This window comes from Medicago truncatula, chromosome 4, assembly GCF_003473485.1.
Source record: "Medicago truncatula cultivar Jemalong A17 chromosome 4, MtrunA17r5.0-ANR, whole genome shotgun sequence".
Taxonomy (NCBI): Eukaryota; Viridiplantae; Streptophyta; class Magnoliopsida; order Fabales; family Fabaceae; genus Medicago; species Medicago truncatula.
In genome coordinates this window covers 37,827,452-37,841,203 of record NC_053045.1, presented here as the reverse complement: position 1 = coordinate 37,841,203, position 13,752 = coordinate 37,827,452, and the positions used below count along the sequence as shown (strand labels likewise).

Below are 13,752 nucleotides of genomic sequence, written 5' to 3'. Positions count from 1 at the left end.
TTTTGATTGTCGTAAAATAAATGGAACCCATGAATTAATTGTTCCTTATCCGGTGCTCCGGGGGCAGTGGTTAGCATTGCCCATTTTTTAATGAAGAACTTCTTTTAAGGAAAATAAGAAATGTTAAATGAATATAAAAAAATTGACACATAATATATGCAAACAATTTATTATCTGACTAAATTGTATTTTTGGTCCCTTAACTATTTAGGTAGTATCGCTTTGGTCCCTTAATTAAAATTCGATTTATTTTGGTCTCTTAACTTCTATCTGTTACACATTTTGGTCTTTTCCGTTAGTTTTAATTCAAAAACGTTAGATTTTATTCATTTTTTCTAGAATTTTTCTGGGATTCTTGTTGTTGAAGGTTGATGGAGATGATATGAAGATGAAAAAGAGGAGAAGAAGATGAAGAAAACCTAACCTTTTTGAATTAAAACTAACAGAAAGGACCAACATGTGTAACAGAGAAAAGTTAAGGGACCAAAATAAATCGAATTTTAATTAAGGGACCAAAGCGATACTACCTAAATAGTTAAGGGATAAAAAATGCAATTTAGCCTTATTATCTCCCTCCTATCTCTAATTGTGTGCTCTCTCTTGTATGTATGAGTTTTTTCATTAGTCATCGACGTTGTCTTCATTCTCTACAACTCTCACTCCTTGATACGACATTTCTCTCACACACCCATTAGTATCTCTCTACCATCGATGATCGACATAGTAAATCTCCTATATCAACGACCAATCACCAACTACTGAGTTTAAAAGAGGGTGATTGAGTTGTGTGGGTCGCGAGGGTGGATCAGAGAAGAGATAGTGTTAGAGAGATTTATAAAATTACCATTTATTTTTTGTGTCGAAATTTCAATTACATAATTGTCGTTCAAGGGATTCGATGTTATGCTGTCCATTTTTTAAAATTTTAATTATCATATTTTTCTTCTAAATTTTGGTCCTAAATTTCACAATTTTGGGTACCCTCATTTTAAATTATTTGAAAGAGCAATGATATTTGAACAATTATTTTGGTACAACTTTTGAGACAACATTGTTGCTCTCCCTTCTTATTGGTTAAAAATAATGGAGAGAGAATAAATAAGAGAGAGAATAAAAATATAATGTAAGTATGAAAGAGAAAGTTGTACAAAAGTTATACCAAAATGGTTGTACAAATATCATTTCTCTATTTGAATTGAACTCGTCCAAATTTCGGATAATGTGGGAAATGTTTAGCGTACATAGCAATAAGTTCATCATACTTATATCTAATCTTTGTTAACATTGCTCATGACTTTGCAAACCGTAAACCTAAATGGTTTTGGCTCCAAAACAAGGGAGGCCGTTGGATCTCATCATTTGGCTGAGCATGCATCTCATCCTTTGATCTAATCTGAGTCAAACTTTCAAATTTGATGTATATTTCTTATGCACTTATCCAAGTTTTGACTCATTAATTATCCTCCAATTCCCAAATTGACTCCACACTTATCGATGTCCACCTCTTTCTCCTTCATTTTTTAGTTCTCTTATCTCCTCTCCCATTATTCCTTCTTTATGTGTTAGAATTCAGATTGCTTTTACTCAAAAAAATCTCTTTCCCCTTTGAGTTGTTCATCTTCCACCTCACTCTCAGACATTCAAACAAAATTCTCTGTCGCTGCCGCTCTCTCCGTCGCCGCAGCTCTCTCCTGTCGTCGCCCTTCACCGATGCTCTCGATTCCGACATCACTTTTGCCGTTGTCATCTGCGGCATCGTATCAGCCAGGCAAACAAAAAGAACAACACAATTTTTCCACCTAAAACCTGCCACTCCATATAAAGAGAAAGAAGTCACCGCTGTTCAAATTTGCTAATTTTGCAAAGTTTCTCTCAAGGTTGCTTTTCTCTTTCTATGAATTGAATTGTGTTATGAGTCTAATCACTCTCCACCTCTAAGATGATTTTGAGATTGATGGTGCTTGGTGCTACTTTGCTTTTGTAACTGTATTGCCAACCAGTAGTGATTTGAACGAAAATTAGTATCAAACAATGATTTGGAACTCTCCTGTTATATTATTTATTTTAAGCCACTTTTAGAACCTATATTTGATTTATTACGTGCTCTGAATAATGATTTCATATTACTGTCTTATGCTTGCACACATCTTTCTATCTAAGAGATTGTTTCAAATATGAAGTTTCAAATGTAAAGATTTGATTGAGATATTATATTATTGAATTCACTGTCTAATTTCTCTCTGTTTTTTTTTCTCTCGCTAAATTTGCAAAGATGTCCGGAGTTTATTTATGGTAAACCACCAACTTTAACATAAACCACCAACTTAGTTCCTGACTTTGTATGACACTCTCAAATAGGTTGTTAACCACCAACTTTAACATAAACCACCAACCTATTCGATTCATATAATTAGATGAGAACCTCCTATAAATATCCTTCTTACTAACATTGAAATTCATTTGCATCAGATTATATTCATACCATCGTATATATCGGTTGAATTTGTGAATTTCCTTTCACAACCAGCAATTACGTTTCAGCAAATGGATAATTTTGGTGTCAACAAGGCTCTGCCGATTAGCGGTTTAAGAAGTTTGTACGGTTTAAAAATTCTGGTTTCATATATATTATGTATTTGATGAGATCAATCTAACTCAAAAATGTCTCTCTTTGTTTTGCATGCTATGAAAGAATGGCAGTAACCAATAACCATTTTGCATTCACCCATGTAAATTGTGATTGAATATCAGGTCTCTGATGTATATAGTCTATGAAGATCAATGCATGTTAAGCCATGTAAATTGTGATTAGCATCCATTCAAGCCGCTGCCACTTCCGAGAGAGACATCTTTGTCAACTCACTCAAACTTAGATTCAGAGCATATTCGGTTGAATTTGATCCTACCAACGTAAGTGCTTTTTTAAACACTCATTCTTTTCATTATTGTGTCTTGATCTAAATATTATGGTTTAAAAATGTGCAATTTTGTTGTAGGGAAATTCCTGCCTGCCTGGTCTGTTGATTGAGGATTTTGGTTCCAAACTCCAACCTTATGTCCCGTTGATTGATCCAAAACATCATAAATTTGAAGCAATTATTATCAAATAGACTTGCAATGAAGAAGATGACGATGAGTCCAACAATGAAGAAACATCAAGGGATGGTCTGAAGATATTATTAACAGATGAAGAAACATCAAGAGATGATCTTCTCACATGGGCAGCTATATGTTGCAATATCATGTGTTACATCAAGGGATGGTCTGAAGATATTACTAACAGATGACAATGGGGATTGTATCAGCACCACTTCAAATGTAGTTTATAAGGAAATATTCGAAAATGTGTGACCCAATATTTTGTATGCCTCTAAATACTTTTTATGTTTATTTATTTTATTTTTTATGTAATGAATAATATCGGAACTTTTTTAGCTTCTTCGTTTTTAATGTCCCGAGCGTTAGCACGGGTAAAAGTCCTAGTTGTATATGTGGATGTTACATCACGTTTTAAATTCTTTTTCATTAATTTTATCATGAATTAGTATTTGATATAAGTAAATAGGCAATTACTTTCTGAAATCGTAAGTTTCGTCAAGTACCATTCTGAAATTAACAAAATTTCAACAACCCCCTTGAAATTGCACAACGTTAATCAATTTACCTCATTTGTCAAATTTTTTGTTAGTCAGCATGACGTTTTGCAAATACCCTCCCTGAAGTTTTACACTTATGTGCAAAATGCCTCCCGAACTTGAAAATTTATATGTTTTTTTCGTATCCTTGACTCAAAAGATATTAAAGCAAACAATTAACAGTTAATTTTAGACTTAATTGCACTTTTGGCCCCCCATCTTTCCAAAAGTTGCGATTTTGGCCCCCTAACTAATTAAAATATAAAACAGCCCTTCTGTATTGGATCTTTGGCAGTTTTGGCCCCCTATCTTTCCACTTTGGGGGCCAAAATGGCCAAAGATTCAATACATAGAGGGCTGTTTTGTATTTTAATTAGTTAGGGGACTAAAATCGCAACTTTTGAAAAGATAGGGGGCCAAAAGTGCAATTAAGCTTTAATTTTAATACTTTAAACTCTACAATATTACAATTCAATATTACCATTATCAATTGGATCTTTTATTACAATCCAATATTTTAGATAACAAAAAGCAAAACAATATACTAGTCCATAACTACTTTGTAATACTTTAATAGATATGGAAATTCAAACTCAATAACACTTTGTATGTGAATACAATGAGCACGTGAAAATCAAAATACTCATTACCCTGTGGAGCCTAACGGTACATGTCAATATTGATGTGTTTAACACCTATGTTGGGAGTCATAAGCTAAAATTCCAAAAAGAATTTCAATTCAGCATTGTTTTGGTAGAAAAAGAAACTATTCCTATTATTCTTATAGTATCATCAATAAAAGTAAGTTATTTATGTTTTTTTTCGTTTGATACCAGTTTCTATCATGATAATTCAGAGAATGAGTTTTAAATAACTTAAATATTAAAGCTAACTATTAATTGTTTGCATTTAATATCTTTTGAGTCAAGTATAAGAAAAAAAATATATAAATTTTCAAGTTCGAGATGCATTTTGCACGTAAGTGCAAAACTTCAGGAGATGTATTTGCAAAACGTCATGTTGACTAACAGAAGAATTTGACGGATGAGGTAAATTGATTAATGTTGGACAATTTCAGGGAGGTAACTGAAGTTTTGTTAATTTCAGAAGATAATTGATGAAACTTACAATTTTAGAGATAATTGTCTATTTACTCTATTGGATATTGTAAATAAAATTAAAATGTTTTAAACATGTCAGGCATATGTTTAGCGAATCAATTGTTTTACGTTATATCATTCATCTTTATAAACACTCACATGAATCTTAATCTAAAAGTTTGCAATCCTCTTGTGCAGCAGAAAACAAAGTGTTTAAGCTTGATGTTGGGGGTAATTGAAGCTTGAAACATAAAGGTCTCATCTTTGCTCAATTCTCCATTTGCAGAGAATAGGCCAAAGGAACAAGAAAATAGAACCACGAGATTGATAATCAAACTGGTAGTGAGGGGCATAGATGGTTTTTTTCTTTGAATGTTATGTAATAATGATTTCGTTGCATGCCATGAAATTTGCAATATAGTATCGTTTGCAGTGTTTACATACCATGTAAGTTATATGTTAGAGCCACGTTAGGGTGGGTTTCTGGAAAAATCGACACTTTCAAAAGTCTATATACTAAGTTATTCCTTAATTTGGATAGATCCGGAGGACAGGACCTTGGTCTTCTTGCATAGACTTGCCGCATCTCATCTCAAAGAGGATCTAACTCTTTTCGGCTTAGTCGAGCTTCTCACCTGGAGTAACAGAAGGATGTTATAATTCGGCTTAAATGCTCTTTTGGTCCCTTAAGTATTTAATTGGTATCGCTTTGATCCTTGACTAAAAAAAAGATTGTTTGAGTACTTTGAATTTTTTTTAGTCTCGTTTTGGTCCCTTCTGTTAGGTTTCCGTTAGAATTTAAAAAAAAAATTTAATTTCTGAACACGTGTCACCTTGTCATTGCCTCTGAGTTTTTTCTTTTACAAAAAAAAAAAATATTTTTTAATATATATATTTTATTTTTTTGTAAAAAATTCCCAGAACCAATGACTAGGTGACACGTGTTAACTCTGGAACACGTGTCACTTTGTCATTGACTTTGGGATTTAAAAAAAATATATATATATTTTAAAATAAAAATATATTTTTTTTTGTAAAAAAAGAAAAAAAAACTCAGAGTCAATGATAAGGTGACACATGTCCAGGAGTTAATTTTTTTTTAAACCCTAACGGAAACCTAACAGTAGGGACAAAAACGAGACTAAAAAAAAACTTAAAGTACTTAAACAATTTATTTTTTAGTTAAGGGAATACCAATTAAATACTTAAGGGACCAGAAGAGCATTTAAACCTTATAATTCAAGCTCTAAACCCTCTCTCGCATAAAGCCAACCTTACTATATGCGGCCCATTCTAAGAGTCCAACATAACTCTTACAAAATCCATAAAAATCATTTAAAGACAAAAAATAATATTTTATAGATAAATGTTAGTTGTCGGTAAATTGTCATGGGAATGGAAAAATGTTAGTGTTTGATGAAGAAACTCGAGACATGGTTCTTAAATCTCCTTCAACTTCCTTTAGCTCACTCAATTGAACTACCTATGCGGGACAAGAAAAGTTTTTGTTTAGATTGCGATTTCAAAAAACTGCATTTCGAGTAAAAAATATAAATCATGAAAAATATATTTTACCCTTGTTTTTTCACTGTTTATAATTTACGACATCACCTAAAATCCTTTTAACACCATTTAAAAAAAAAGGCATTAAATATGTGACCATCTTTACAAAGACTCTCAATGATTGTGTTGAACATTACAAGATCAAGCATGACAAATTGTTTTTAAGTTATCTTAAACAATTGAACGACAATTTATGTTTGTCCCATCAATTGAGTTCCTATAAATAAGACACAAACGTCTCATAAGAGTATTTAATATAAATACATTCAGTTGATAGCTGATATTGACAATCTTGATGAAAATTGAGAACAAAGGCTTCATTTGATTCTTGGCATAAAAGTTTATCTAGATGTTCAATGTAACAATGTCCGACTTAATTCGACCCAAGTTCACATGAGAGTGTCATTCTATTTGTCCCATTTTACATAATTGGTCGATCACGGTCCCTCAAACGTTTCTCATTAGCAAATTTGATCATCTTCGTTAAAATAAGTTAAAGTGACACTATATATAGAGACTAAAAATGAAATATGATATAGTCATCTATAAATATTTATTTTGACAAATATTTAATCTCTATAAATATATCATATAATATTTCATTTATAGTTCCTCGATACATTAACGCACAAGTAGCCTTTAACAATAAGACAATAAATGATAAAAATTATAGCTTAGACAACCCACAATGAGAGTATCTAACTCCTAAGTATCAATAGCGCTAATTACTTCCATTGCGGAGAAAAGAAGAGGGATAAGAGTGTCTCAAATACATGGGCGAAGGGTTTCACAACAATGATATGGGGTAGCATTGGCTACCCCAAATGAAAAAAAAAATCTTAAATATTTAACTTAGGTATATACCTAGCTACCCGTTAAGATATTATCTGGCCACTCCAAATAATTTTGTTGGTTAAAACAGAGATGATTCTATAAAAATATTGATAATCTATTTAGTTTAGTGTTAATTATGGATAAAATTGACTTCTAAAAACTCTTTAAAGCTCAACTTTTATAAGTAACTATTGTTAACTTTTATTTTCTTTATTGAAGTTTCAAAATTAATTAAGTTTCGTATATTAATGTTAATTTTTTTTCTTCTTCTTTATATTTAGCCCCTTCGTAAAAATAGTGCTAGCTTCGCCGCTGCTCAAATAGCCACCCTCTCTCGATGGATCCATTCCTTTTAAAGATTAAAATATAATAATAGAGTTATTGATAGATGATTAATAGGTTATATTCATAAAATTTGTGTGAAGTACTCAGTTGATAGGATTGAGTGATTATTATGTATTATTATTAAAAAATTATAAACGAGCAAGACAGCGCGTCGCATGTAACGCCCTATTTATTCATTTAAATATTTTGGTTGATTTTAAGTCTTTTATATGACTTATATGAATTATGTTGATTTTGTGGTGTGTTGTATTTTATTAAATGTTATATTTTTATTATTTATCAGAATATGTGAGAATTAGAAATAATTGAAGTTTAGGGGCTGAATTATAAATAAGGAGAGTTGTGTGGGGTTAATTAAAATAATGGTAGTTAAGTTAAGGAGTTAAGGAATTGAGAAGTCAGGAAAACATTTCATGTGAAAACAAGCCTTTGGGGGAGAAAAACAAAAGAGAAGAGCCAAGTGAAGAACCAGAGATATCGTAGAGCTTCGTTCGTCATAATTAAGGTAAGGGTGAGGCTAACTTCCAATAATTATAGTGTATGTAGATTCTAAAATTGATTTAACATGAGGGTTGTGCTTAATTTTGGGAATTGGGAATTAGGTTTCCATTGTTGATAATGTTGTTGGTTTATGATATATATATATATATAAAGTATTGTTGTTAGATTCAATTGATGAATTATATATCTATTATTGTTGTTTGTGAATCTCACCCCTTCTGCTTGAAAATGTTGTCATTTGTATGGGTAACCTGCAGGTGATGAAGAGTAGTAGAAGTGGTGGCTCAAGTGTCTCAGGGCTCTGATACGTAACGGGATGGGAAATTGTTGTTTTATTTTCATTCCTTATGTATCAATTTTGGAACATGTTGTTGGAGCCTTTATTGTTGTTGAACAAATTGTTGATGACTATTTATGTTGAGGCCTCTGTGCCAAAATTTACTGTTGGTTATTTAATGTTAAGTGATTGAAAAGTATTCCGCTACAAAGTATTGATTTATCTATCAAAGTTGATTTTAATAAATAGCGTTTTATTCTATTTAAGAAATTTTAAAAAGTAGTGTGACATTCCCGTTTATTGTTGAACTCTGATTTATTTTATTTAATATTTAGTTGTTGGGATAACGGGGTGTTACAGTGTCATCCATTACAAATCGGTCGAGTTTACACGAGTTTACCGAGTGTTAACTCAGTCAAACTCGTTAAACCTTCCAATTTTACCAGAAATCGAGTTTACCTCAGAGTTAACACGATTTTTGTACATAAAAACGTAAACTCGGTAATCTCGGAGAATTAATACTCGATTTATGGAACATTGATTACGACATACTCTCTATCATAATATTATCAATACAATTTTTTATGAGACAGAGAGAGGGAGAGAGGGGGGATGAGAGATGAGAGAGAGAGAGAGAATGGAGAGATAGATAAACGAAGAGAGAATAGGGAGGGGGAGGGAGAGAGAAAAGAGATAGTATATTTTAAAAGAAAAAAGCAATTTCAAGAAATCTCATCTGATTGAATACCTCAAAATTTTTTTAAAATGACAAACAGTCTTGATTAAATACACAAAACTTTTTTTAAATTGCAAAAAGTCTTAATTGAATATCACAAGACTTTTTCATAATTTAAAAATCTTTTAAAATTCCATAGAATCCTAATCCAATAAATCCCCTTGATTTATTTTCTTTGTTTGCCCGACGCTCTAATAATCTCGACTCGACGCTGACAAAATGAAATTTAGCTCGATCCAAGTGGACGCTACACTGTTTTCGAAGCACTAAACCCTATCTCTCTACATCTCCTATTCCATCCCTCTCTCGCCGCCAAGAACCACCATACGTGAAGCTGCTAGAGAGCTTCTCTAGTCTACACCGCATCTCGCAAGGTCTGTATTACTTTACTTTTATACAAACAAATAATCAAACTAGGGTTAAGTTTTAGGGTTCTTCAATTTGGGATTTTTACTCCATAAATCAATGGTTTCTCTTGCTGAGAATCTTCTAACCTGATTAACTAACCAGTAACCACTGAGCTGTGAAAGTGAAACCATAAAGTTTTTTTGTTTGCTATTATGTCATGCTTATTTTCACTTTTAGCAGAGGGTGAAGTATCAATTGCTCAAAATATAAATTTTGAGTGATTTACCTTATCTGATTATTGATGTTTTATCAGTTCTTTGTGCTGGTTGCTCTTTGAAAACTTTGTCTCTAAGTTTTTGTGTGTGACTTGTTCCCACGAACCATGTTTCTTGATTTGTGTGTCATTTGGTAAAGTGACTTATACCGGGGCAAAATGAGTTTAGAATTAGTCACTATATTCGAGGTGCATTGAGTTGATTGCATTTTTCGGTACTAATAAAAAGAACAACGGATAATTGGAGAATCATTTTCTAGAACCTCACTGTTTTCATTGCTACATAAACTAAACTATTGGTATGAGTTAGTGAATAGCATAACTAGGGGATTTAGAATAGCTTATGAAAATCAAAAAGTGATTCACTCAATCTAGGTTGATTGACAAAGGGGCTAAAGTTTATATAAATCGATTACTACTTATGATGATCTAACCAATCGTGTTGTTAAGCATAGTGCATACAAATCCTATAGGATTAACCGATTAAGTTTTTCCCACCCTGTTAAATCTTTATGCTGAAACCAAGTAGATAATCGAACTTCCAAAATAATATGCACAATGGACTCATGTAGCAAAAAAAATAACCCCTATTATACCATGGAGCTTTAGACATACAAGACTAAATTGATGTAGTTTTGTTCCTTACTGGCTTTTCGGTAATATTTTGTTTGTGACTTGACTCTTTGTGGTACTCAAAGCTTACATTAAGAGTTCGAGGTGCATAAGCAATGTTGTATGTGATGTTAATTTGACATGTTTTTTGGAATGTAATGCTGTTTGTAAGTGGAGAGTAAAGCTCAATAAGGCGTTGGTTGTGTGCTGATAATTTACTAAATTTTCATGTATTTGTGTGATTGATGTCTTGTTTGTTAGTGGAGAGTTGAGCTTAGTAGGGTGTAACCCTGTCTAAGATCCAATATGTTAGCTGCGTGCTGATAATTTGGAATCTGCACATATTTATCATATGTATACTTTTTAGTTTTTTATTTTTTTACAATTGTCTATAATACAAGGGGTTATGCTATGTTGTCAAAATTTTCAAAGTGTGAGCAGTACCCTAAGTGGCTAATACTTATATACCCAATATGCAGATAATGGATCGTAGTTGGATGTATGATAGGATCAATCCACATAGGAAAGGCTTGAACTATGAGTTTGTTAGTGGAGTTCAGGAGTTTATTAAGAAGGCCAAGGAACAACCCTGCTTTTTGTCCGAGAGAAAGATCAAGTGTCCATGTGCAATGTGCAAGTGTGTGAAGTCTTTAACTCCAAGAGAGGTGAAAACGCATTTGTACAAGAGTGGGTTTCAACTAAACTATTTGGTCTGGACCGAGCATGGAGAACTTGAGCAAAATATTTGTCTAGGGAGTCAATCGAATAGCAGTAGACATATGGAGGAGGAGGATCCCAAAACTCCACATATGGAGGCGCAGGAAGAGGAGGAGGATCCCAAAGTTCCTCATATGGAGGAATCAGAAGAGGAGGAGGAATCAGAAGAGGAGGAGGATCCCAAAACTCCTCATACGGAGGATTCAGAAGAGGAGGAGGATCCCAAAGCTCTCCAAGTTCCAGACAAGCAGAATGCTGATGGGAAGGTTCTTATACGGCCCTGTGGTCTAGGGTAAGTTATAATATTGTTTGTTTTGTTCTTTAAGCACTTTTTTTTTGTGTGTGTGCGTTGATGGTTGACATTTACTTTGGACTTTTTGTAGGTGGGCTCCTAGCGCGGCGCCTGCTGCTGCGATTAAACACGCCATCCAGTCACACTTTCAGGGTCCTTTCTATCGCTGGAGTGAGACCCCAGAGGATGTAAGGGAATATTGGTGGAAGTTGTTTGGGGTAAGTTGTGTTTATTTATTTACTAAGTAATTGCCCCTACTTAACGATAACTAGTTAGATTCCTTTTTTAGGACAAGATTGCTTGGGATCCTCGTGATCATGTGTATATCAAAAAGACATTTCAAACAAGAGGCGCAAAACGCCTTTCAGATATGCTCTCAAAAGTGAGGAAGAAGGGGACGAGACCTCATTGGATATGTGAGGAGGCTTGGAAGGGTCTTAATGTCCATTGGGAGGGTGAAGCCTTTATAAAGATCTCTAGCCAAAATAAGACCAATCGTAATTCGTGTAAAGGTGGAGCAGTCCACACCACAGGCCGCAAGGCTCATGTTGATGTGGCACTTAGCATGGTATGCATTTAAATCAAACTTATTGTCTTGTTCATTATCTTGGAATGTGTAATATTTATTAATTTGTTGTTTTTTAATTTAATGCAGGCTCAAGAACTTGGGCGGTCTGTGGATCCCGATGAGCTCTTTTTAGCCACCCATAAAAGGAAGTCTGGCAATTGGGTTGATGACCGCTCTCAAACAACATATGTAAGTTGTTGGCCCTTATATTTAGCCACCCATAGTATGACTCTTGAACAAAATGATATTAAGTTATGTTTCCTTTTTTCTAGAAACAATATCACGATCGTCTGAAGGAGGTACAAACACAAAATGGTAAGGCCTCCCAGAATGGGATGCAGGAGATAGACGGGGCGACGAAACTTGAATTGTGGAAAGAGGTTGCTGGTGGAAAGAGTCGAGGTCGGTGTTATGGCACTGCAGACTTTGCTTTAAACCTCCGGCGTGGTGTAACTTCGCTGACTCAGGAGTCTCGGGAACCTTATAGTGGTGGGTGTGATCATGCTATGCATCTAGAGGCCATTGATGCAGTCCGTAAAGAAGCTGCCGCAGCACATCAGGAGGCTGCTGCAGCACGTCAGGAGGCAGCCACAGCACGCCAGGAAGCAGCTGAGTCGAAACAACATTATCAGCTTTTGGAGGAGCAGTTGCGCAAAGTAATGAAGCACATGAAAGCTCTAGAGCGCCAATCAGCAGGTGCTTTCACAAGTGTGAGTCAAGCTCGTAGGGCACGCCAATCAGCAGGTGCTTTCACAAGTGTGAGTCAAGCTCGCAGGGGACATCCTCGCTATGATGATGACCATTCACTAGATGAGTTCTTAGCAGACCGTCGAAGAAAGAAACATCTAGCTCTAAGGCGACATCCTCATTATGATGACGACTATTCACTAGATGAGATCTTCCCAAACCGTCGCCAAAAACATCAAGCTCACAAGAGACATTATCACTACGATGATGAGGATTCGCTGGATTCGCTCTTACCAAAGCAACATCAAGCTGAAAGGGGACATACTCGCTACGATGATGAGGATTCACTAGATGAGGTTTTACCAAAGCAACGTCAAGCTAAAAGGGGTCGTTCTCACTATGACGACGACGACTCTCTAGATGAGGTCTTACCAAAGCAACATCATGCTAAAAGGGGACATCCTCACTATGATGATGATGACGATTTGCCAGACGGGGTCTTGCCAAAGCAACAAGCTAAAAAGCGGCATCCTCACTACGATAATGACGAGGATTCGCTACATGAGGACTTACCAAAGAATCATCAAGCTAAAAGGGGACGTTCTCACTATGATGTCGAAGACAATTTGTTAGATGGGGTTTTACCAAAGCAACCTCAAGCTAAAAAGCGTCATCCTCACTATGATAATGATGGGGATTCGTTACATGAGGACTTACCAAAGAATCATCAAGCTGAAAGGGGGCAGCCTCGCTATGATGATGATGACGATCTGCCAGATGGGGTTTTACCAAAGCAACGTCAAGCTAAAAAGCTACATCCTCACTATGATAATGATGAGGATTCGCTACATGAGGACTTACCAAAGAATCATCAGGCTAAAAGGGGACGTCCTCTTTATGATGACACCGATTCACTAGACGAGGTCTTACCAGCCCGTCGCCGTCGTCATTACCGTAGTTGAGTTTGGTTTTGATTTCTTTGATATGTATTTTAAACTAAGATGTACCTTTGTGTTGACGTACTGTACTACGATGGTTATTATTTCCAGTTTGGACTTGTGGTTTATATTTAAATCGGTTTTAGACACTTTGATATTTCCAGTCCAGATTTTATTCGTCAGATCAGATAAATTAAAAACAGCAATGGTCTGGTCGACGCTATCACTGAGTCCGACCCTAAGCAGCATAAGAATGTTGTGCAGACCAACTCTAGCCCCTCTGTAGGTTTTATTAATGTTTTCAATCACGTATTTGAGTATTTCT

At 34.7% G+C, this 13,752-nt stretch overlaps 1 protein-coding gene across 1 annotated transcript; it reads left to right on the top strand.

The window, feature by feature from the left end:
- Positions 1-9,157: 9,157 nt before the first annotated feature.
- Positions 9,158-13,590, top strand: LOC112421266 (uncharacterized). Its single transcript, XM_024782205.2, has 6 exons — positions 9,158-9,365; positions 10,705-11,234; positions 11,326-11,452; positions 11,524-11,802; positions 11,890-11,991; positions 12,075-13,590. Exons 2-6 carry the CDS (start codon positions 10,708-10,710, stop codon positions 13,449-13,451), a joined length of 2,412 nt encoding a protein of 803 aa, XP_024637973.1. The 5' UTR covers positions 9,158-9,365; positions 10,705-10,707; the 3' UTR covers positions 13,452-13,590.
- The last annotated feature ends 162 nt before the right edge of the window (positions 13,591-13,752 follow it).